The sequence below is a fragment of the Nymphalis io genome, chromosome 17 (genome assembly GCF_905147045.1).
Source record: "Nymphalis io chromosome 17, ilAglIoxx1.1, whole genome shotgun sequence".
Taxonomy (NCBI): Eukaryota; Metazoa; Arthropoda; class Insecta; order Lepidoptera; family Nymphalidae; genus Nymphalis; species Nymphalis io.
This window is the reverse complement of record NC_065904.1, coordinates 4,085,679-4,110,477: the sequence shown is the minus strand read 5'-3', so window position 1 is coordinate 4,110,477 and position 24,799 is coordinate 4,085,679. Positions and strand designations below refer to the sequence as shown.

Here is a 24,799-nt window from a genome sequence, read left to right as displayed (position 1 = left end):
AAGACGTGAATAAGCATTTTTACAGATCATACATATTTATTTATCCATTTTATAGTATAGATATCACACTGGCCCGCCCTTACAAAAATAAATGTGTAATATGTTAACGACCCAGTCTGTAGCTGGTGTGACGGCGCAGGTTCCACCATTTCTGGCGCTCTTCTCGACAATAAATATTGGCATCAAATTCGATACTAACCTACAACAATTTTGGACACAATCACAAACGGCGCGGTCACTCCAGCTCACGTTATCATTGTTGAGTTTCATCCGTTAACCTTATAGAAGAGAATTCAGATAAATCTAAACCATTATACAGGTCGATATACACAAGAATTTAATAATATATGTTAACATTAAGGAATTCGCACATATTTGACACATAAAGCGACGAAGATTAGTGTTAAGAAGACTAAATAGCTTTAAGATATTGGTCCGAGACACTGAAGCAAGATTTATCCGCGCACGATACGTAACTAGCACCAAGCCACCGTACGATAAAGCAACGTGTCGCAGCTGCAGCGCGTTGCTGCTCTATTTGATTATCATAATAACATACGTTTATTTCTTTCAATCTAAGTCGGAGGCAGTCTGATTCTCTTGTCTGGTGCTTGCGAGCTCACAACCAGCGGCTAACGGTTTCTACGCTTTGCACTAAACACTTTAAGTGATACTAAGTTCGGACACTAAACACGCGCTCACGCAAATTATGCTCTTGCAAAAAACGTTCGAAAAGGGTAAAAATTTATAAAAAAATCTACGAGTTTGTCTGTTTAACTTTAGATTCGAACATACATTGCGTCAACGCTGGCAGGTAATATTATTGAGCAGTAAGTATCTATCCAGGTATTGGAAACTATATAGCCTCGTTTTATTCCGTAAATCCGGACTACCTCAGCCTTTCAAATATAAGTTTTACATGCGCTTGATATGTTATACAGATAAAAAGTTTATTAGTACTGGGTACATACACTTATAGGTTATAACCATACTGTACATTATATGGCGGTAAACATTACTTATAAACATACGAAAATCAAAGAGTAATTTTAAATATATGCTAGGTATATGAAAAGAAATGTTATTATAGTGATAGTAGTTATATATAGTGAATATTGTTATCAAAACATTATTCCTAATGTACATTGTGTTTAAGTAAGTGTATTTATGTTTGGATATGTGATATTTGTGTGTAAAGATACATAAAAGGCTTTTTACTTAACAAGAGATCTCATAGTCGACATTTGGTTTATAAAAATATGACTATATCGAAGGTGTCGTAACCACGTTGAATTTCACAGTAAACCACCGACAGACAAAATATTTCGCAGCTTCTGTTTCACGAAGCTTGTCAGCATCGGTATAGTGTTTGTAGTCTGAGCTAACGGACTATCGCATTCAACACACAATGACCGGTGCGATTAAGTGATTATTGATTTTTGTTTCTTTTCTTAACTAGAAAATAATTTACAAAACTTCTAAGTATAAAAATATAATTATAAAACATTCGATTGTATTTTACACTCAAATAATAAAAATCAATGTCATGTATAGGCAGCATAAAATACCGCAAAATATCTAGCATACCTAGTACAAAATATCACACGCAAGGTTTCATTCGTTTGAAGTTTCAAAGAGCGGCGAGTGAGTGAACGACCCGCGGCGCGAGGGCGGGTGTGGGTCTCCAGGGCCAAAATTTAAACATTTACTAATAAAATATTAAAGCTTAACATACATAAAGATTAAGCATCTCTGCACCTTAGATATACAATAGCCATTCAAAATAACTGCAGACTAAAATATCTCATCCTAAAATAAAGTCTTAAACATTAAACTATAAGACTCGACAGTTCGAAAACTTCTTAACTTAGGCCTGATTAGAAATTAAAATTGGAATAAAATCGATATTCAATAAAAATTCGCTGGTCGAATAACAAATTCATTACTATTTAAATTATATCATTAAAAATATATATAAGAATAGAAAGTGATGATAGATTTTTATAAACTAAACTTATCGAAAATTGTACGAGAATGTCCGAACCGATTGTTACATTTAAGAAAACAATAAAGAAGAAAGAGGATCGGACAGAGCCGTACTCAGACTTATTGAATAATTGTATTAAACATAAAACATGAGGCAACACAGTGAGACGCCGGTGTAAGCACAAGGCGGCCGTCAAAACGAGCAGCATCAACTCTAAAATAATCAATTGGCGGTGGTTTGTCTGGTCCTGTCCTTTGGCGAAACAATTCAGCTAGATTCTTTCTCCTTCTCCTTCTCCTTCGACTCTGGAATTGTGTTTATTTCTTTATTAAACTCTTTCACTATAAAAATCATCACTTTCATTATAAAATATAAATCAAAATGATTGTATATGTATTCAATATCCCATTTACTTTTACCTAAAATGTATGTAATACCTTATTATTATTGCATTTATATAAGTAAATAAATATCTGCTAATATTGCTTAATGTGTAGAAAATGTATGCCTAATATAATGAAATGAATTAAACATGCTAAATCGTGATCATCTTGACAAAAAAAATATTATTGTGAAAGCCTGTGTGGTATTCAACATATTTCGTCTATAAACCATATAATAATAATAAATATAAGCACTGCATACATTTTAATGTCACAAATATTTGCAAATTGAATTTTTCAGTACGATTATCTCGATTTCTTATGACCAAGCTGACTAGACGTACATTTAGTAACAGCCTTTAGACAAGTTTTTAATTTTGGTATAAAATATGACTTCAAATAATAAATTCAACTCTGGATTGAGCTAAAAAAACACATAATATATATATATATATATATATATATATATATATATATTTCCTTTTGAACGTATAACAACTAATTATTTTATTCTTGAATATCCAATAGATGTGGCGCTGTAAATAGTATTAAATATAACGCAATTAAATTGTGCCTTCCTAAAATACTAAAGCAAAGCTAAAATGTGAATATATATATATATATATATATATATATATATATATATATATATATATATATATATATAAGCTGTGAGAAATTGATGCCAAATATGATTTTTATACAGGATAATTATATTAATTTAATGCAAAGTGGTTTTTGAAAGTTTAAAGCCGTGCCGGCATCTTACTCTTCTATGATTGAAGGTACTAACAGGAAATACTATCAATATTTTGGCCACTCGACAAAAGCTTTTTACTTTGTGTACATGAGTGTAAATAAATCTTACTTTTTATAATATTTATATCATTATGATATGATAATTTACCCTTATTAAATAAAAAATTACATCAAATTAAAATGAGATTTATAAATTATATATTTTTAAGAAAAATGTTTTTTTTAGTCAAGTGTATGAGTTGCCTTCTGATTTTAATTTATTTAGAAATGTACAATCCAGAATCGGTCTTTGAGTACATCTAATAAAATTACATTTAATATTTAAGCAGTAATAAAAGCATTGATCATAAGCGTATGGCATAAGCAAGTCTAAAGGCTGCAGTATCAGATAACAGCAAGGCTTCAGCCTGGAAGCCATCCATGTGCGTTTAGTCTGTTCGTAGTATTTATATAAAAGCCAAAATAAAACGTTTTGTACTCCAAATTTTCGGCGAACTTGGCAAAGCGACTTGAGCTGTATGTATATAATGTGATGTGAAATATATTATAATTATTTTACGATGACCATTTTTTTCGTTAACTTGATAATTATGTTATAACTATATATTTTTGCTATTCATATTTTATGCTTATATAATTAGAGTAAAAATTATATATGATCAATACATTAACAATGTCGCCTCACGCCTGCTATGCTATGTTAGCATTCAAGCTATCAAATAAGCTTGCCATGATAAGTCGCTGATCCAGTATTATGATAAATAATTTTAAATATACGTACGATGTGAAGCGGCTATACTACGCATGCCTGGTCATAGATCGATCGAGACTGACCTTCGTCGCTACCGTTAGTGACCTCCTCACCATTCTTGTCACCATTCTCCGCCTTTTTCTCCTCTTCTTTAGGCTCCTTATCCTTCTTCTCCTCGGAACTTTCCTTAGCTGGCTTCTTCTCCTTACCGGCCTTACCCTTAGCTGGCGTGGCGGGCTTAGGTTTGGGCTCCAGCGACGGATCAAGTACAAGCTTGCCGATGTTCTTGCGGTCATGCATCTTCTGCATCGCCTCACCGACCTGTGTTAATTCAATATGAAATGAGATTAAGATATTTTTTTATTACATTGATTTCATTTCGTCGTTACTATTATTGGCTGAAATAAATACATAAACAGACCATTTTCCAGAAAATTCAGACAAAGCTAAATAGTGTTGCAAAAGTTGATAGTGAAAAAGTTAGTAACGTACGTCCTCCAGCGCCCAGGTGGAGTCCACCAGCGGCTTGACCTTCCCGTCGGTCCACAGCGCGAACACGCGCTCCACGGCGCGGCGCACGGTGTCGGCGCGCCCGTGCTGGAACAGCAGGTGGCGCAGGTTCAGCCCGGCCAGGCTCTTGTTCTCGTCGAACAGCTTGATGGGAGACACCTTGTCCACTTGCCACCACTGGAAAGAGACACTCGTCAGATTGCTGATAAAAGTCGAAGCGAAAAACATTCTTCTTAACGAAACTTAAAAAATATTTATTTCGTTGCTGTTATTATTTAAGTGTATTTTAGTATAACAATTTTTTATTATTAGTAAGGTAGGTCATGGATCTTTCTAATAATTGTATAGATATATTTCTAAATATTACATTTAAGACAAATACAAATAAATTTTTATTTCAATAGAATTTACTTTAAAATTTTAATGAGTAAAACGTTGTTTTAATGTAATTATAGATAGTCAACTGTTCTGACAATATAAATATTTTATAATAAAAGTATTTCTTAAGATACCTTAATTATAACCTCAAAGACAAAGAGATGCCCCAACGATAATTATTATATTAAATACTCACGGCACGCGCTGCGCTGAAGAAACTCTTAGTTTCGCCGGTCACGATGTTAGATGATCCTGCGATACCATAATTGTTTAGTGCATTCAACTCACAAATGATATTACTCTTATGCTTTAACAGATTTAAAATAAACAGAATCTTGGCTCAATATTGATTCTATTTATATATGTATATAATTAACAGACATCAATTGAAATAAGGTCGTGGTTGAAACTTCAAAGTTTACTATAAGGTTTCTGAGACATCAAAACTTAGTCAATTCTTATTTTGGTCTGTTTTACGAGGAAATCAATTTAAATAATGCTTGCGTTAGCGGCACATATCGGTTTCATCTGACCCAATTCAGTGTTGTTCAAATTGCCTATCATTTTTACAGGCGTACAAACATAGAGGTAATAAAAATAAAAGTTCTTTATTACTACTTAAAACATTGAACGATGTTATGATATAAATAACTTTGGGTACATTTTGTGTAGTTGTAAAGTTGTATTCCATGTTGGTCTAGTGACCAACTTATAAAACTACGGATCTGGAGTTACTCGGTTCAAATAGCAGGTCAGGCTTCTAAAAAATATTGCAGCTTTCTGTAAAGTAATTCTCTATAGCAGTCCGGACTTTAGAATTTGGAAGTGTTTACAATGCCCTGCCTCGGAGAACTCCTCTCTGCTCGCGTCGGATTTGCAGTCCCATCGGATAATTAGAAAAGGGAATAGAGGGTGCACCTGGGTGTGCATACAAGGTTGTTTACTATAATATATCTTGGGTAGTTGTCTAGACTCTAGGTTCCATTGATTAATTTGAAAGGCCGCCGTGGCCGAAGTCGGCCCGGCCGACAAAGTTTTATCAATGTTTTATATAAACTTACCGTAGAGGATATACCGGCCCATTGGTTTGAGGAGAGAGTATCCACGGTTACATTCTTCACCGCAGAGGCAATCCAGCACAATGTCGACACCGTCCGGTGTAATCCTATGTAAAATGCACACTTTTATATAATCGTTTTAATAGATATATTGTTATCTTCATATCATCAGATTATCTTTGAAATCTTGTGTTAATTTAATGTGTTACCAAAAAAGGCTAAATAAAAACAGAATAACAATAATAATATTATTTTTATAAAACCTCTTAGTAAGATTATAGATTGACTGAATTGATTGAATCGGCATTTCAAGGTGACAAGTCACAAAATCAATCGTAAACAAAGACAATCCCAAGTGGATCATGTAAATCTCCAAACATTAATATTTAAGTGGTATCGATGTGAAGGATAAGTAGGCTTTTTATATTCACATATTACTGATCTCTGAAGATTAGAAGCGGTTAATGCATTATGAGTTACGATAATAAATAATAATGAACTGTAAATAGGTTGCCAGTACTACATTCTTATGGATTTTACTAAATATTACGATAGCGTCTGCGGCCTCACTTACAGACAGTAATAGGAACTGTTTTGTTTATTTACATTAGGATTGTGTGGCCCGGTTTGTTTACGTTGAAAAGAACTCAACAGATATAAAAATATCTTTGTCTATTTACGAGAATTAAATGCCGCGCTGCTGTTACGAAGCAGCTGCCCTAAGGAGCGAGTTATAAACGGAACAATTAGCGTACTGTTCCCAACTTAATTGGACCTTGACTTTAGTAGCTGTGTTCCCATACACCACTTAGTAGGGGTGTCAAATTATATCGTTAAGTGAAAGTCGTAACAATTTTTATAATATAACAGCATTGTTCATCACGAGATAGAGATTATTTATGAGTTGATGTTAATCTAGCGGCACACAGACAAACACGTAACATATATTATAATGTAAACTTTTATTTATTTTGATTTCTTGGAATAAACAATACTATGCAATATTATGTTTGTTATTTGTATTTTTGATTATAAAAATATTGATTAATCAAGTAGACTCAAAAAAAAACTTTTGAATCTTTATTTTATAAGATAATTAAAAAAACTTCTCACAAGTTCCGGATATACATTCTATCGAGAACAACCGAGAAGAAACTCAGTAGTTAAATATTTTCACCAGTCATTCATTTTGTACTGTTCTGCATTTAAAACAACGAATACTAACACCACGTTTTTTACCATCTAAATATATTCTTATACAATCTGATACAGAATAATTTTCCTATATTGAATAAATGTAAATATATCTGTAGGATGTTTTTAATTATAACAAAATTACTTATTATTTTATCCTTTGTTCATTAAAGTATACAATAGTACAAAAATATGTAGGTAACCCTAATATTTATTGATATAAAGCAGAGATACCGCAGCTCTCTCTAAATTGGTCTTGTTTTAATCACACGAGTGCGAGCGATATGGGTGGGACAGAAATATGTAACACTAATAACTATCAATTAAGAAAGCTTGGGATCTAGAACAATTAGTTTATTACTGTAAGGAATGTAAGGAATTAAAATTCTAAATACTTAAGTTTGTTGATGATTTCATTGTAAAATATCATAAACACTTCAAATTAAATCAAATAGGCATATTGCAAAAAAATCATTTCAAAATGTTATTTCGTTTATTTATCTTTATAAGAAAACGTAGTGGCCAAGTGGCTATAAGCCGTGAATCTTTACCGATGATTCTGAGTACCAGGCAAGCACGACACAATTTTTATATGCTTAATTTGTGTTTATATCATCTCGTGCTCGTGCGTGCTCCCTAGCCTTCTCCTCAAAAAGGAGAGGAGACCTTAGCCCTATTTACAGTTGCTTTTTTACTTATTAAAGAATTCGTTCATTTGATTATTTGTATAAATTACATTTTGTTTTACGTTTACTCACCAACAATGTTTACAATAATAATAATTATTATTATGACTATTATTTTCGAAGGAACTTAACATTTTTTACAACAAAGGACCTTTTTCATTTTGGAGTAGTTATATGACTTCGATATATCGTTTCGTGAACACATTACTTTATTTTCAAGCGACTTGTTCTATATTAAGAAATCAAAAATAAAATCAGTGAGTGCAGCGTGTGTTAGTGCTGACAAAATATGATTAATACTTAACTTCAGATGTTTAAGATTTATTCTGTTTGGAATAACATTATATAAATATAAAAATAACCTTTATTTTGCATCGAAATTATTTTTAAATGACGATCAAATATTTGAAGTCCATCATTTTAAATTTTATCCTATATTTTTTAACGTAAGAAAGTTAAAATAAAGAGAATATGTAACGGGAATACTTCTATATACAAATGTTTACCTTACGAAAGAAATATGTGTTCAAAAAAATGTTATGTTCAAGTTCATCGAAATTCTTAATATTACTATCAGTTTTTATTTTCACTAATCTAGATGAAGGTTTTAAATAACATTTAAAAAACTTTATCTTTCTTAAAATAATATTTGATGTCAGAAAACGTTAACGCTTGATACTCGCGAGATGGAAAGCTTAAAGTAAATCCGTAATGCGTCTCTTATAAGTAGTTACTACTTACCTGCGCCACGTAAATCAGGAAACGTGACTGTTGAAATTATTTTATAAGCTATACGTAACATATATATTTAGATACTTACTTCCTCACTTCGCTGGTGTAGTCGCTGCCCCTCTCCAGCAGATGATCGATGTTGTTATTGTTAGCTTTCAAAGCCTCGTGCTTGCTCTTGGAGCACACACCGAAAACTGTCACATTTTCCACCGTCTTAGCCAGTTGAGCTACAGCTTGACCCTGTTACATTGGAGACGGTATTAGACATCTCATTTGAGTTTTTTTTAATTCAAAAGATAGATATAAAACACCTGTGACGAACGTATTATATATTTTTATAATACGTCATCGTACAGTGTATTTATTTATTTATATACAAATTAGGTCTAAGGGTAAAGTTGCTAATAGTAAGATAATTTCTGATGTTTACGTATTGACACATAGATGCCATTAAGCAATTTATTCAAATATATAACACTATTTCTTAATAAATTAGCATAATATTAAGACGAATCAAAACACTTCAGCCATTGTGTAATACAACTTCGAGCTATCTATGCCTCAACAAATTGCAAAGCATAATAAACGCTAGTAAGGTAAATACATTTACATCATAAAAAATATACTTCGGAACATACAATATTATATACTTAAAAATATAACATTTTTAAACATGATAATTAATTATTTCTCGTTTCCAAAATAATGAAAAACATTATAGTCAAAGAAGATAAGAGAACATTTATTTTCCATAAAATTTATTGATGTCATATGTATCTAAGATACCTACTTAAATGTCACTTTAAATTGCAGGTCATTGACTCCAGGGTAATGAATGACGTAACGTCGGAAGCGAGAACATTCCAGAGCACACTAGGATTTTTCTCACCCAATTCAACGCAATTAGACAATTTACATTGTTTTTGCTCAGATACTAAGCTCATTTTCTCATGCACTTGCGGTTTATAAGCCAATACGTAGATATTAAACAGCACTTCCCAGGGTCAATGCTACGGAATTATTTTTAGCAAACTTCATTTATTTGCGCATGTCAGTTCCGACGAAATTTTATTTTTCACTTATTTAATAAAGTAAAAAGATTTTCAAGCGAGTACATCGGTTTGTATTTATTATCGTTTGCTGATTTATATTTTAACGTTTTCCGTTATGTATTTTGTGGCTAAAGTTTAGTATCTACATGAAATGTTATTGATATATATATGTATACGCTATTAGTAATCCACAGTAAAAATAAAGAGTTTTTATCTAAATCTTATTGAGGAAAGTTTGTGTCAAATATATAAGTGTAATAGAAAAAAAACATTAATAATATTTGAAGTAAAAATTTAAGAACTATAAAAAACAACAACTTTGTCTACCATTTATATAAAAAGCGTAATAATGACAGACTACAACGCGGGTCGTCGAATCTTGCTTCAAAGGCTTCATTCGTATTTTGCAATCCTATCTAGTTTGCGTAATTGAAACTTAAGTAATAGCAGTAAGCCGACCTCTCCCGGCCTCATTTTAATACGCTATAGGCTTCTAGGATAGAAAATCGGATTTGTTGAGCGTTCGCTTGATTCAAACATTATATTAAAAAACTGCAAAAATAACTTGATTCAAAAATAGTTTAAAAAATTGAGTCAAAAATAGTTAGGTATTTTATATATTTCCCTTATACATCAAATTATCAATATTTCATTTTTTTAACGAGATCTTATCTCGTCTAAACCTAGTTATTTTGAGCTTCAGACTAGTTTTTCAAATTAAACATGCATAAGACCGGTTTTTATCTAACTTTTTTTTGTATGTCAATGTCTACACATATACATCTTTTATACTCTAATTATTCTGTTATTCAGGCTTATAAAATACTATTTTTATACGTGAGAACTTATGAAAAATTAACTTACCACACCACCGCCTGCGGAGTGAACAAGGAGGCTTTTGTCAGGAGTCAGGTTAGCCATCTCGAAGAGCAGTAGGTAAGCAACCACGTAGTTAGTGGTAATTGCCACCGCATCCAATGCAGACATACCCTCGGGCAGAGCGTACACATATTGAGCAGGTACAGTTACCAGCTCAGCCCACGCTTTATATTCAGGTAAAGCGACAACCTGGTCTCCAACCTAAGAAAAGAGGATTTCATTTGAAATCATTTTGTCAATAGTTCAAATTATCAACATAACAAACAAACTAACTTCAATTTAAACCGGTATTATTTACGAGTAAGCATTTATATTATTTATCGTTTTCACGCTCAACCATACACAACGTACCTACTTGATTATTACAAACGTTAGTCAATTTAATAGTATCATTAACTTGAAGTATCGCATCCTTCCAACATCTATAAAGAAATGAGGTCAATGCTCTGCTAATTCACTTTTAATTATTAGTAATTGACTGACGCGATGATCTAAAGTGAAATTCGACCTTTTGTGAAATAAACTTATCATCTTGTAACCATTTTAAATAGCTGTATCTACTTTATGTCAAATGTAGAAAATATTTATTTTAACAGTAATACCCCATTCCTGTTCATCCCTCTAATCAGGCAAGGCTCTTATCATGAAGTCTTTAAACTTAACCACACTGTTCTGTTTAATTACGGGTTGTAAATGCAAATTTAGAGCAATGCAATGAAAAATATGTTCTAAAATGCAATTATTTCGTATCGTTTTGGATTTTATGTTTATGATTGAACATTATTATTCCAAATATTCGTGATAATATTTAATATATAAATATTTTTAACGAAGTAACCTTCACACCTTCGTAGTAAGTCGTGACCATGACAGGTTTCGGTGTTAGATAAAAAATAGCCGACATGGGCGGGACTTCTCAATCAAAGCGGACAGGTCAATAGACGAACTTTTGATCCAATATTTTAATACAAAAGCCAAAGGCTTATAACTTGAATGAATTCATGTTGATCTATTTTAGTGTTTAAATGTATTAGTAACATGTTAATATACTTGACTCCAATTTATTTTTCGATAACAGTACAGTAACAGCCTGTTAATGTCCCACTGCTGGGCTTAGGCATCCTCTCCCTTTTGAGGAGAAGGTTTGGAGCTTATTCCACCACGCTGCTCCAATGCGGTTTGGTAGAATACACATGTGGCATAATTTCAATGAAATTAGACACATTCAGGTTTCCTCACGATGTTTTCCTTCACCGTCAAGCACGAGATGAATTATAATCACAAATTAAGCACATGAAAATTCAGTGGTGCTTGCCCGGGTTTGAACCCACGATCGTCGGTTAAGATTCACGCGTTCTAACCACTAGGCCATAAGACTTATTACCTATTAAAAAAATGTTTAAAATACAGGTAAAATTTTATGTTATTTTTTCCTCTTTAAAAATAAAAAAGTTACTTCTGTTATTAATTAAACAAATAAATCGGAATACAACTTAATTTTGATCAAAAACTGTAATTAAATCAACACTGATATAGGTACATATATTAATACTTTACCTTAAAGTTGGTAACACCCTCTCCAACCTGCTCGATTTCTCCAGCGCATTCGAAGCCAAGAATGAAAGGTGTTTTGGGTGGTGAATCAATAGCACCCTGACGCACGATCAGATCCTGGAAGTTCAAACCGCTGAAACAAAAGAGAAAATATAATTAGTTCCATTATTGTTTGTAAAGCCTATTTAAATTTAAAATCCAGGATTAAATACAATTACATGTGTTTTCGGAAGTTGTCTTATCTGCTTTTAAAGACTTGATATTTTAATACACATCACGCAGTACATGATATGGATCTCGTTACCATTTAATAAAACGAAGTACCCAATTAGTGTAGTGAGGCAAAGGAATGCGGTAGCCATTTGTTATTACGCGCCAGAACACGACCGGAATAAAGAAACCAACATTTAAATATTAATACATGTCTATGTATCAATCATCAGTCATAAACTTGAATACGACACCTGCCGATTACTGCAAATTATATGAAGCATTAATGATTTTTTTAAAGTTGTATTTTCACAACAGAAAAGTGAATAATGTAATTCGTAACCTCCAACAATTATTATAACTACTTTAAATTAAAAAAAAATCATTACAATCGTTTTAAATATCGAATTGATTGATACCTGTACATATAACACGTTAAAATATGTTGATAATAAACAATCTGCTTTCTTTAGAGGAAGTAACACTTAATTTGTATACTCATCCGACTTTTATTGACTCGGAAGACGAACGTGCGGATATTTTAAAAGTAATAATGTTACCTTGTGTGTGATTCATGTTGATTAGGTCTATATGCGTAGTAACGCAAATACATGTAATTGTTGTACGGTTGGTACGTGCTTGGTATTATAAACCGCGGGCGGCGGTCGAAGTAATCGATATTTGCGATTGTCTCCCACCTCCCACCACTAGGGTTGGCGAGTGACTGAATCCATTCGAATACATTTCATCAACATCAAACAACTTATTAATTAGAGTAACTAATCTAATAACAACACAAATTAAACAGAAGAATATTTATTTTAAATTCAACCTAGTGATGTTAAACATTCTTAGCTTGATAAAAAACAGCCCTAACAAGACAAAGGTATCGAAATAATGTAGTATTATTCATATACACAATGGCTATGACGTCAGTTATTGTTTACTCGTGTTACCATATTTACTGGCCACTGTTTTATGCAGTATAGAAGCTCGAATTGATATATGAATAACGAAGAAACCTTGGTCAATTTTATGTACTAAAATGTCCTAAACCTATAAAAACCTAGCAATAAGTATTTTGGCGTTCAGGTGTAAATGCCAATAATTCATGCCATTGAATTTTAAACGGATTCACGATGGGTGGTCTTGCGTGTTTAGAAAACTAAATGAAAAATAAATATTTTAGTACCTATCACATAATAATTTTTAGATAATTTTTAATTACTATATTTCTTGCAGCAAATATTATCGCATTTCGTTTTTTTTTAAGTCAATATGTTAGACTAGTCTTAAAAGTTGTTAAATATTATACTGTCTTATTAATAAAATCTAATAACATTAATTTCAACGGAAATAAATTTAAAATGATAGTTATTAAAAACCAAGCAAGTTATAAATGAAATGAAAATGAAATAATGAATGTGTAAAATATATTGAGTATTGAATAATATAATGTATAATGTGTAAAACATATTGAGATTAATGGTAATAGATATTTCATTTTAGGATTGAACCATTTAGAAGTACCTAGATACTGCGTTATATTTAAAACGAAAGTTTAAGTCAAACAACACCTCAATGAAACATTAGAATAAAATTAATTAAGTATTAAATAGTTTAATTAATAAGCAGTAAGGTTTATCGATGTCATTTTACTATTATAATATTTATGAAAGAAAAAAAAATACAGGATACAAATGCTAAGTCTTAACAAAATGTACACATAAACACGACGAAGGCAACCCCCCAGTAATATTTATTGAACGAATGAATGAACGTGACTCAAGCTTGCTACAAAAATTGTATCTTCCTATTAAAATGACCTTTAGCCGAAGCGTATGAATCACAGTTTGCGCCGGGTTCATTGTTTACACAGTTTTGTTATTTGCCTGATTCATTTGAGGGGACGAACGCCACAGCTCGATGTAGTTCAGGGAGCGGTCCCCTTCTCAACTGAATTTACAATATTATTAATGTAAGCCCTAAATAATTGTTAGTAATTACGTTCGTGTAGGAATCGAACCGAGTCTACTCACTAATGTCACCACAATTGTCGATATTGTGTTTTTTTGCCGCCCGCATACATTTTTATTAGCTAAATTATTGCTCAGTATAACCATAGTTTTGTTAAAAAACCTGACCCTTTATAATCAATGCTCATTGCTGGGATTCAAATGCCGTGAGTTGGAATGCTAAGCTCAGATAATCTCCGGCACTCGTTTACTCGCATTGAAATTTCCACGCACGCTACCTGACCGTTTATTCAACAATTTGAATGGCTTCTTTTTACATCAATAGATCGTAATACGCGCAGGTAAAAGATTAGTTTCCTCTAACCATTAAATAATTTAAGCCGTTTTTCAAAAGTAAGTATACATTGGTAGTTTGTATTTTTTTTTTTTAATATTTAGTTATTTGCTGCCACCGAGTGACGTCACGTGTCTCAAAAACATACTTTTAAGTTCGATAAAAATCATGTCACTAAACTGTTAGCGATGTCTTGCCATGAAATATTTTGATAATTACTTTTACCATTACCATAATGTCCTAAAAAATAATATCTTCTCAGTGCTTTAATCAAATAGTATAACGAAACGTCACGTCTTTGAAAAACCACTGATGGTCACAATAAACCGATTACAACCCTAGTAAAGCGATAATGCGATAAGTGCGTTATGTAGAATTTCTATTCACGTAATTCAAATAACTTTCCGGTTTATTAAGCAACGCCGAATGATACACGAAGAATAATGATGAATAAATTACTCTTAAGTTCGCACGGCGACACCCTCGTCGTGCACGTTTCGATATTCAGTTATAACGAAGGAATGAATGGAAACACCCTAGAGTTCGGGGTAATTTAAAATTGCATCAGGTTTGAACGCCGTCGGCTCGGCGCGACCCAGCGGCGTCGGGCGTCGCGACGGCGACGCGTCAGGGTGCCTATAATACCTACTATTTAGCCTAAGTGTTAGACTCACGCAATCTACAACATTAAACTAATGTGACTAAAAGTTAAAGTCAACAACCCTATTACTCGATTTTTTTTTAAAATAAAATTCTCGCTAATCGTAAGCTCACGAATAGTGTTTGATTGATTGTAAAATGATTAGATTTAAACAAATAGAACTCACATAAGTTACATTCAATAATATTTCACGACATATTAAACGAGCAATATATATTTTAAACAATCAAATGTACTTTAAGAACATTTTTAGTTCGCCTAGGCCACAAAATTCAATAACTATCAGAAAGTTATGATGGGATAAAAATATATTTGAATACGCATATTGAGTATCCGTAACTGCGGTATACACTTATTACATAGCTTAGATGCGTTATTTTAATGCAACGTAGGCCCACCACAATACATTTGAAGCTCCTTTTCCGTCCGGCGTTTATGTTTCATGTTATAAACGTGCTTATACTCAGGAAAGTGCTGGAACTATCCACATCGCAATGTAGGTTAGGCAATAAATCAAAAACATTTGACCGTATTATTTAATGAAATTAATTTTGCATTCTTGAAAAAATCTATACTAACTTTAATTAAAATGAGCAGCTAAATAAAAATATACAATGTTCATGAACGCAGGCACAATAATCCTAGCGAATCCCTGAGTCAGTCCTCAGTAATCCGACTAATTGGATCCAATTTAGATATCAAATTGAAATAGACAAGCTAAAAATGTCTGGTAAAATAACTTCTCCTCACAGTCATAACCGTTTTATTAAAAGTGCCTATTGATTTACTCATTCATAGAAGACATCATGCCTGCTGAATAAGAGCAGTCTTTGTATGTTCATATTATCTGCCTTATTCGTAAATGCAATGCTGTCAGCATGTACCGCGTGCCATATATTATTGATTTATACATTTAATATGTAACATTTGAAATTATTATTATGTTACTCACAGAAGGGACAGTAGTTGAACAATATTGTGATTTGTGAATAAAAATAGCACGATTTGCTTCACGTGCTGCTAGTACGTACGACCGCACCGAATGGAATTTCCTCATTCGCGTGCTTTCTGATTCATTTGTATTCTGTAGGTATGTGCTGGCTGCTGACGAGTTAGCGAACTAACCTACGCTGTATTACGATAGTATTATGAATAGGCACAGGAAACTGCGGCTTCAATTATCGGTATTTTATATTCTGTTAATAAGTTATAATATCCTGACGCGTGATTTATATTTCTAACGTTTAGATATTCATTTTTCAAGAACTTTTTGTTATTAAGATTTTATAACTATTTTAATCTACTGTAATTGCTTCGCTATCAATTATAGATTGTAATTTTTGTTGATTGTATATTTTAATTGTTTTCTAGCTAAGTACTATTGATGTAAATATATGGAATTCGGGCAACATACATCGCGTGATCATATGAATTGTGTTAATAAGTCTACAAAAGTAAATAGCGTGACTTAAAACCTCATGCTTTTATCCGTCTAAAAAGGTATTTAGGGTACATTAATGAATAACATACAACAATTACGGCCAACGATAAAATTATGCTTTTTTAACATCATCATACAATTAAGCTGGCCCAGAAAGCTTTTATATTCAAATTAAATATAACTACACAAAACTATAATACGCGTAAGTGCATATCTAGCTGAAACCTCACTAACATACTAGATGATAAATACAATAATCATATTAATCTATATTTATATAGAATTGGGAGAAATTCTGCCTTATAGCCTTTCCTTCCTCGGGTAAAAATATTTTGTACGTAGTGTAGTGGACTTTGACATTAATTATTTTCAACGATGATTTGTTCTCTTCCTTCCGATTAATGGCGGATTATTACCGTTAGTACATATTAATTTAAATCAAATGACGTTAGTATTAATTTAGTACACAAATAGTACGCTTAATATTTAAAATATCTCTTCGTAAATCCTGTTAATCCTTCGGGTGTCTTTTCGAAAATCGGAAGCTAGCTGGTCTCATGCATCCGGCTAGCGGTGCTGTTGAACAATGCGTCACTCACACGTGACCATTGCTTCCGATTCACGACAGACACCAGCCACATGCATTGATATGTATTATTTATGTAGTTTTAAATGACCTGCCAGACACCTCAGTGATTTTTCATTAGAAATATTAGCTGCCAGCAGCTCCTTAAGCAAGAATTAACAGATTTACTCTTAGTAAAATCCTTCATAAATATATTAAGCAATGTTTTGATTTAAAATGTAATATTACGAATTGATAAGTCTATTTATTTTTTACCCGCGTTGCATTATTTAATTATAGAATTCCTTATCATGTGTTTACAAATTCTGTATTTTTGGTACAAATATTATAGATAAAAATTGTAGTAAGCAACAAAAAAAAAACTATATATGATTCACAATAAAATTAATTTATTATTAAATTTAATTTTGATTAAAAAAATAAACCTCAAACCTCTTTGTAAAATAAATTAGTATATAACAATCCCACATAACAATAACAAAATTTCAATCTTCAACAACATTAATTATTGACCTCTCAGGAAATGAGTCTTCATTCCACAGCTGGGTGGACACACGTTTGGGGTGGTCAAACAAGCATAAATTTAACAGAAAAAAAATCCGGCCAACGACAATTTACTCAACTTTGTTCTAAATATTTATTTTACACCAAGAAGCGATAGAGCAAGACGAAATATTTTAAATAGAATCAAACAATGAACAGAAACATTTGAACATTTAATAACGGATATAAAACAGACAAGAACTCGATTGATAATCAAGCAATTATCGCTTTCAAAAGCAACAGTAGTACTCTCATAGTAACCGGCCGTTCTCGAAGGTTCAAGAAACCAGTATTTTTCGATATAAAGTTACGGTACGTTATTCGAGGGAACTTTTTGTCTTATTTTCTGTTCAATTTCGGAACCTCTAATTTTTTCCCTTTTTTCATATATATAATATATAAGTTATTTGATTAACACTGATATATCTATGTCCTCCTCGCCCTTATGTACTGTTACTATTTATAAACCACGATACGTGATACATTCTTTAGATCTTAATGACCGTGTTTGATATGTTGTTCAATGAATACATAACTGCAGTCTTATCATTACTACATACATATTGATTAGATAAAACATAAATCTGTAATCAAAACTTCAATTATTAAAATTTTTTAAGGTATAAACTATACCAAATTAAACCAATTCATGTCTATTTATTCATTAGTAGATATATATTGAAACTAAACATACTCAAAATTTGTTGGTACGTAGAAAAGAAGATTAAATGATTATCTCTGTTTGTACAATGATGACTAAACAAACAATACTATCGATACTGACTGCCATTCCTGACATTCCAAAATCTTATCAATCTTCTTGGAACAGTTTTACGAGTCGTAATCATAGGAATTGCTTTCTTTCGAACAGTTTTATGACGAAACTCCATTATGTGCTCATGATAATAATTTCATAAAACACATTGTATGAATATCCCTATTTATATATACTTTTAGGTTGTGTGAACGATAAGAGCGAATTTTCGATATGGATGGATATATATTTCGTACAAATAATGATAGTCTTTGAAGTACATTTGTCAAAAAACATTAAGTACTTAGTAATCATTATATTTTTGACTTTAAGCCATTTAAACGCTTTAGTATTTTTATTTAAATAACCCACATTCAATCGACCCTCATTGGTAACCATGCGGGTAAAAAAGGGCATCTACACCCAACATGACGCCCGTTTAAGTTATAAACGGAATATCATAACACTGACCGTCCCAAATGTCAGGAGACAAAAAAGGTTCGCACCCCAAAATCTTAGAGCGAGTTTAATTTTGTCAGACGTGTAGAGGGTGCTTTTACTTCTGTCTAAATATAGATCCACAGTCACTACCGGAATTTATTCTCTAAACACATACTATTAAAGCACGATACCTTTGAAAAGCAGCTCGCTTTTAGAACAAAAGATTTTAGCATACCTACCGTAATATATTGTTCACAACAGAAGTTACCGTCCATTACATTTACTTTTACCAGACTGCCAAAAAAGGCACTGCGGTTTTGTACTTGTTGCAATATTGCTATGGTCGATGCTACCGAACGAGTTCTGTGCAATTTTTTGCTTATAAATTAGGGTGCGCGGTAAAAACGTAGCCTGGGGCGTATCAAATAAACTTAAAGATGACATAAAAGCGTCGGACAAAATTATTCACCCCGATACTACCCTAACCTTGAACAAAGCGATTGAGCTTTCATCGACACGTGGCAAGATATGGCAATGAAACTGGAATGAAAATGAAATTGCAAAATACGTGACACGAGTCATCAAGACTATTATGAAATATAAAGTACAGCATAAATGCCGGCATCCTTCTTTTCCAACTATAAAAAAAATAGGTATTTGAAACGGTTCAAGTGATGTTTTGATTCTTATTGACAATTGGATCATTCATAACTTAAATCAGAAAATCTTTTTAAAATAGATTTCAAACATTTTCAGTCGTAAAATAATTTTATTTATTATTGTTGTACAGTTAAATTTAATGGATCATGAAAATGATTCCAGAGAAAGATCTTGGGTATCTCTGATCCGATGATAAATTGCTTGTCTCCGCTCCAGTCGCCTCGTAGCAATAAAACTATGCATTCAAGAGATACTTCATATATAACATTGAAAAGGATTTTGTTTGTAAAATAATTTATTGATTCTTAATCAATCCTCGTTTTTGAATTTAAGATGTAAATTGTATTTTGCTTTTTTTTAAACTGGAACCCAGTAATTTCGTAAATTCGTTTCGTAAATTGCTTTCGATTGTTGAAACATTATTTTTAAATACAAATGTATCTATTTATTCAAGTATCGATGTTACAAATACCTATAATACCTATATCATTGTAAGTGCACATATATATTTCTTTATATTGATATCGAAAACATCAGCTAAATCCGCTAGACTGAATGAGAATAAAACTCTACACATACATTCGTAGGTATGCTTAACGGGTGCTTTAAAAATAATAAGCTTCGGCGTCGAAAGACGAAGGACCTGCGGAGATTGGTTGCGAGGTACGGGGACCGGGGACGCGTTGTATTGATCTGCTCGTGGCCTCCGCCCGCGTCCCGCACCCACCCCCGCGCCCCCGCCCTCGCCAGACATTACAGAAGCACTCGGAACCCTCATCCCCTGACGCACCGCCACCGCCGCCGCCGCCGCCGCCGCGCACCCTCCTTCCCCCGACGCAACGCAACCACACCCCTTTTTCATACGAGCATCGAGTCACGGGATTTTCCAATTCAATTTACTTAGCACAATATAAATTGATGGCTAGCAATTATAGAACATTATATGAAACGATAGAATAAACTTCAATATTAATGATATATTATGATAATGATAGCTATGTGGACGTGCACGCGATCCGGACCATTTATTACAATGTATATATATTTTAGCGTAGACCACATTAGGGACGAAATTCTATTAAATATATCTCGAACTTAGATTTGTCATTGCAAATATGCACGAATTTTGTAATATTTTTTTTTGTGACAAAATTCAGCAATTCAACATGCAATATGTATACTATCATAAGAGGCGAGCTGATTCGATTATGGGCACAATAAGCGATGAAGCATTTTCGTGAGTTCATTGACTTCACGAACAATGTACGGCGAACGACAGCCAGACCGGCGCGACTATGCCAGCAGCATCTGCTATACGAGCAAGGGATTTATAGTCACACCACATGTCCTCGACCAAATGTCTATTTCATAATGTACCTACAAATAGTACGCCATAAAATGTAGGTATATATACAAATTTGTCTAATGAGATTAATATTATGAATAACCTCATAAAGATGTAAACGTTTCTATTCGGCAAATAAACTTTTTATTGAAGTCTTATCGATAATATCTACAGGAAATCTTGTAAATATGAAGCATTGAATTTGCTTTTGTTTGGAAATGAGTCAATATCGATAACTAACTTAGTTTGACTCATCAGTGCAAGTAGAAAACATACGCATCAAAAATAAGTTCGTGACGCATGGCTTGCAGTCACCCTTTACGATCACTACAATTGTTTTGCAAATGATTACAAATACGTAAACCATTGTTACAATGACTTTGTAATAGAAATACCGTAAATATCAGAACTAGCGTCCTAAGGTGATGGAGATACACTCTTACTTCTAACGATAAATTATATTACCATATCGATTACATACACAACTTACACCTCAACCGAGCAATTGTAGTTATTAAGTACAATACGCAGTATCACGTTTTGAAAGTGAAAGTAATTATATGTAAACTAATAATGTTTAAAATATTTTATATTGTCAGAAATAGAAATATCTGGTCCTTAGGACCCTCAAGTAATAAGTAAACCACCATAGAATTGCAGAAGCAAGTCCACCCACTCAACGATAGAGGTAGAACTTAGCAAGTTATTCGAATCGAGTTAGTTCAAGAACATTACTTTCTAGTGACTCATAGGATGAGAGCTATCTTGTACAGACGCTCTCAATAAGGAAGAGGGTAATAAACAAATTCATCTCTCCCATCTTATGTGGCTTCGTAGCCTATTAAAATGCACAATGCTGCACTTTATACCATAAAGCCCAGCCCTCGCTCACGATGGGCAGATGTTATTTTTAGGAATTAAATTCATACACCAACAAAGGAAAGGATGTAAGCAATTAACACGTACTTTCGTTGTTACAAGACTGATGCTGATGATAGTGCGATTGATTATTCTATATAAAAAATGTACGAAATGAATCAATAAAATATACACTGCACTTTCAATAATGCACTGCATATAATATGCACTAAACTCCAAAAACATTGAAAGTTAAATAAATATACCAAAATGCAATGTATCACACAGTTGAATTCAAAAAAAGCAATTAATAACCTATCTATCATTTTTATTTTCATAAGTTTATAGAACTCTCAGAAAAAGAAAGCATCATTGGACGTTCGTACATGAGGTTGTTCTCGGAAGACGTTTCCGACACTGACTTGACCTAATTGAATATAATGGTGTGTTATTCATCTGTCCGATCTCTTCTTGATGCCTTCTAAAAACATATTAAGAGGAGCGGCGTCTTTAAAGCGTCCACGCCTAGACTGTACTCTGTTATGGGTTTAGATTTCATTTTATAATAGTACATATCATTAAATTAATAGCGCTATTAAATGAATAACTGTTTATACTTCGTAATCTATCTGCTTGTTATAGTGTGATATATTTTTCATAATTTTTTTTTGTCAGACGGTTGTTTGATTTTATTGCTACTTCACTATTGAAGTACCTACATAATCTTTTTTCAGTAACATGTTGAATACTTAAGTGTTTTTAACCATATATTCATGATTTTCTCTGAATGGGTTTTTTTTAGATAAAAAATATCTTTTTTTACGTAAGTTCACTTTAATTGTAGGGCAACAGTCTTCAAGGTATGTCGTTAGTTGTTTTGTTTATGTTATATTTTCAAACAGGGCTCGTTTATCCTTGAACTGGGCTGTATTTATATTTAAAGACAATCTTTGAAGCTAAACATATCCCTTCTTGAACTTATAACGTAAAGAGAATACCTTCCTACGTCGAAAATATATTAATTCGAAAAAGTCGACCAATATAAGAGCCGTCGACGTGTGTGCAACTGGGGTATTATGAAGCTATTATAAAATGTCAAAATTCAGGACCGCGTGCATATTGTATGTTAAGTGAGATGATAGTAAATATTCAACCAGTTCCGGTTGAAAACGACGTGAGTTCAATTTATATTTTCGCGGCAGCTGGTCCAGAGTATGTCGCGGTCATTTACATAGTAAGTCGGCGATAAGCGAGCTATATTTAGAGACAGCGGGGATGCACTAAGCTTGCTTTGCACCTCACACCTACGCATTCTCAATCCCTTAACCTTGCCTTCCTTCATAAGATAATACGGTTGCAAAGATGCTTATATTGAACTTAGAACCTACCTATTTATCATCTATTAGACTTCAACGCATCAGTTAAGTGCAAAAAGAAGGAAATTTCAATTGAGCTATAAGAGCAATTGCAAATGAAAAACAATTTATGTTAAGAATAGCGCGCCAATTGTTTCTTAAAAGTGAAGTATTCACTTTGTTAAGGCTGTTACAGCAGTTAACACTAACGAGAAAAGTGGCAGATAACTTATGACTCGTAAGTAGCCTGTCGGCGAGACTGCCTCGATGCATTATCTGAAGCACTGGAGCGATAAATTCAAACAAAGAACAATATCAGTTATTTAAATTCCCTTTCGCATGAACTCATTTTACAGTTTCGTTTGACAATAACATTATTTACTGCGGTAATAACGTAACGCCTTTGTTTTGTATATATTTCGTTCGATTCGAAAATAATATTCAAAATTAAATCTTTAAATAAAATTTGACATGAATTTAAAGCGTACGTCGTCTCCAGGCTGGTCGTTAGAGTGTAAATCCGCTTTGGGCGCGGGCGCGTCACCCGCCGGCAGGCAAAGGATGCAAGTGTGCGTGCAGAATTTCCAATCGGGTACATAAGCCGTGCAACACGGCGAGGCAGGCAGATGTTAATGAAGCAGGCGAGACGCAGCGAACGGGATCCAAATGTACAGTGCAGCCAAGGCACTGGGTAAGTAGGTACGAGTCACCGCCCGTGAAACTGTATCATGTCTTATTGACCGTCAAAATACATAACGAATTTTAATCGTTTTCGGAATTAATAAAGTAAACGATACCGGTTCAACAAAAAAAGCCTTGACATTAAATTGCCGGTTGAAAGTTGAAACAATGATCTACCTCCCTCAAAAATAGTCAATGATAAAATGTAATAATTAAATCGGAAAGTAGATACTGGCACCCAATTACAATTTGAGTTAGTCGGTATAAAAATTTGAAAACCCGCCGATAAAGACTAAAGAATAAATAAATAAAAGAAAATTGACTTACCATGCCTTAACGCGAATCAGTACCTCTCCTTCAGCTACTGTAGGCTCGGGTTTCTTCAAAATCTTAACAGTTTTCAGACCGCCGAAGCCAGTTAGAACAACTGCGCGCATCTCCTTTGGCGGTGGAGTCTCCTTTTCTTTCTCTTCGGTGGCCTTCTCAGGCGTTTCCTCAGGAGGAGTTTCAGTTGTGCCATTTTCAGTGGGAGTCTTTTCGGGCGCTGCGGCAGCAGTGGTTTCTGTGCTCTCCGTCATGTTTAATGTGTGGTGAAATGTACGAACGAGCGATACGGCAAGCGGACGCGATGCGAATGAGCCCGGTAGAATGAGGCGGAAGCCGGCCGGCGAGACAACGCGTCGCGAAACGAATGAGTGGAGGGAAGGGCTCGCGCGCGCAGCCGGGCCCGGGGTGGCGGGCGCCGGCGCGGGGCCCCAGCGGGACGGGGGTGCGGGCGCGCCGCGCAGCGAACAGGTGGCCGCCGCCGCCCGAGCCTCCTCCCCGCGCCCCGTTCGATCGACCCCCGCTCGATATTGCACTACACAGAACCTGGATTAAGTTTATTACTCCATGGACGATAAAAAAACCATTGAAGTTACTTCGCCCACTCACAAAACCTACCTAAAAATCTAGACGCACAACCTACTCCACCCAGAACGTGACTTGGCAGCAATCAAAATTGGATTGCATAGAAATCAATACTATGTTTA

The 24,799-nt window shown here is 33.5% G+C and overlaps 1 protein-coding gene across 4 annotated transcripts; it reads right to left on the bottom strand.

Annotated features, from left to right (window-relative positions):
- Positions 1-10: 10 nt before the first annotated feature.
- Positions 11-24,467, bottom strand: LOC126774930 (synaptic vesicle membrane protein VAT-1 homolog-like). 4 transcript variants are annotated; one of them, XM_050496587.1, is made up of 9 exons: positions 24,096-24,467; positions 11,927-12,056; positions 10,355-10,570; positions 8,527-8,678; positions 5,830-5,933; positions 4,965-5,020; positions 4,373-4,567; positions 3,964-4,201; positions 11-2,292 (listed from the first exon to the last, which is right to left on the bottom strand). In XM_050496587.1, the coding sequence occupies exons 1-9, from the start codon at positions 24,344-24,346 to the stop codon at positions 2,255-2,257; spliced, it is 1,380 nt and encodes a 459-aa protein (XP_050352544.1). In that variant the 5' UTR covers positions 24,347-24,467; the 3' UTR covers positions 11-2,254. The 4 variants fall into 4 exon arrangements, with proteins under 4 accessions (XP_050352544.1, XP_050352545.1, XP_050352547.1 ...); XM_050496588.1 differs by having other exon boundaries at positions 11-2,290; positions 3,986-4,201; XM_050496590.1 differs by having other exon boundaries at positions 11-2,278; positions 3,986-4,201.
- Positions 24,468-24,799: the final 332 nt, after the last annotated feature.

Excerpts from the sequence above, each read along its gene's own strand:
- LOC126774930 (XM_050496587.1), bottom strand. The coding sequence starts at position 24,346 with ATGACGGAGAGCACAGAAACCACTGCTGCCGCAGCGCCCGAAAAGACT. Across the intron at positions 4,202-4,372 it reads CCACCTGGGCGCTGGAGGAC|GTCGGTGAGGCGATGCAGAA; the intron begins GTACGTTACTAA and ends GAATTAACACAG. Across the intron at positions 2,293-3,963 it reads CACTAACGGTAGCGACGAAG|AGTCGAAGGAGAAGGAGAAG; the intron begins GTCAGTCTCGAT and ends ACACAATTCCAG.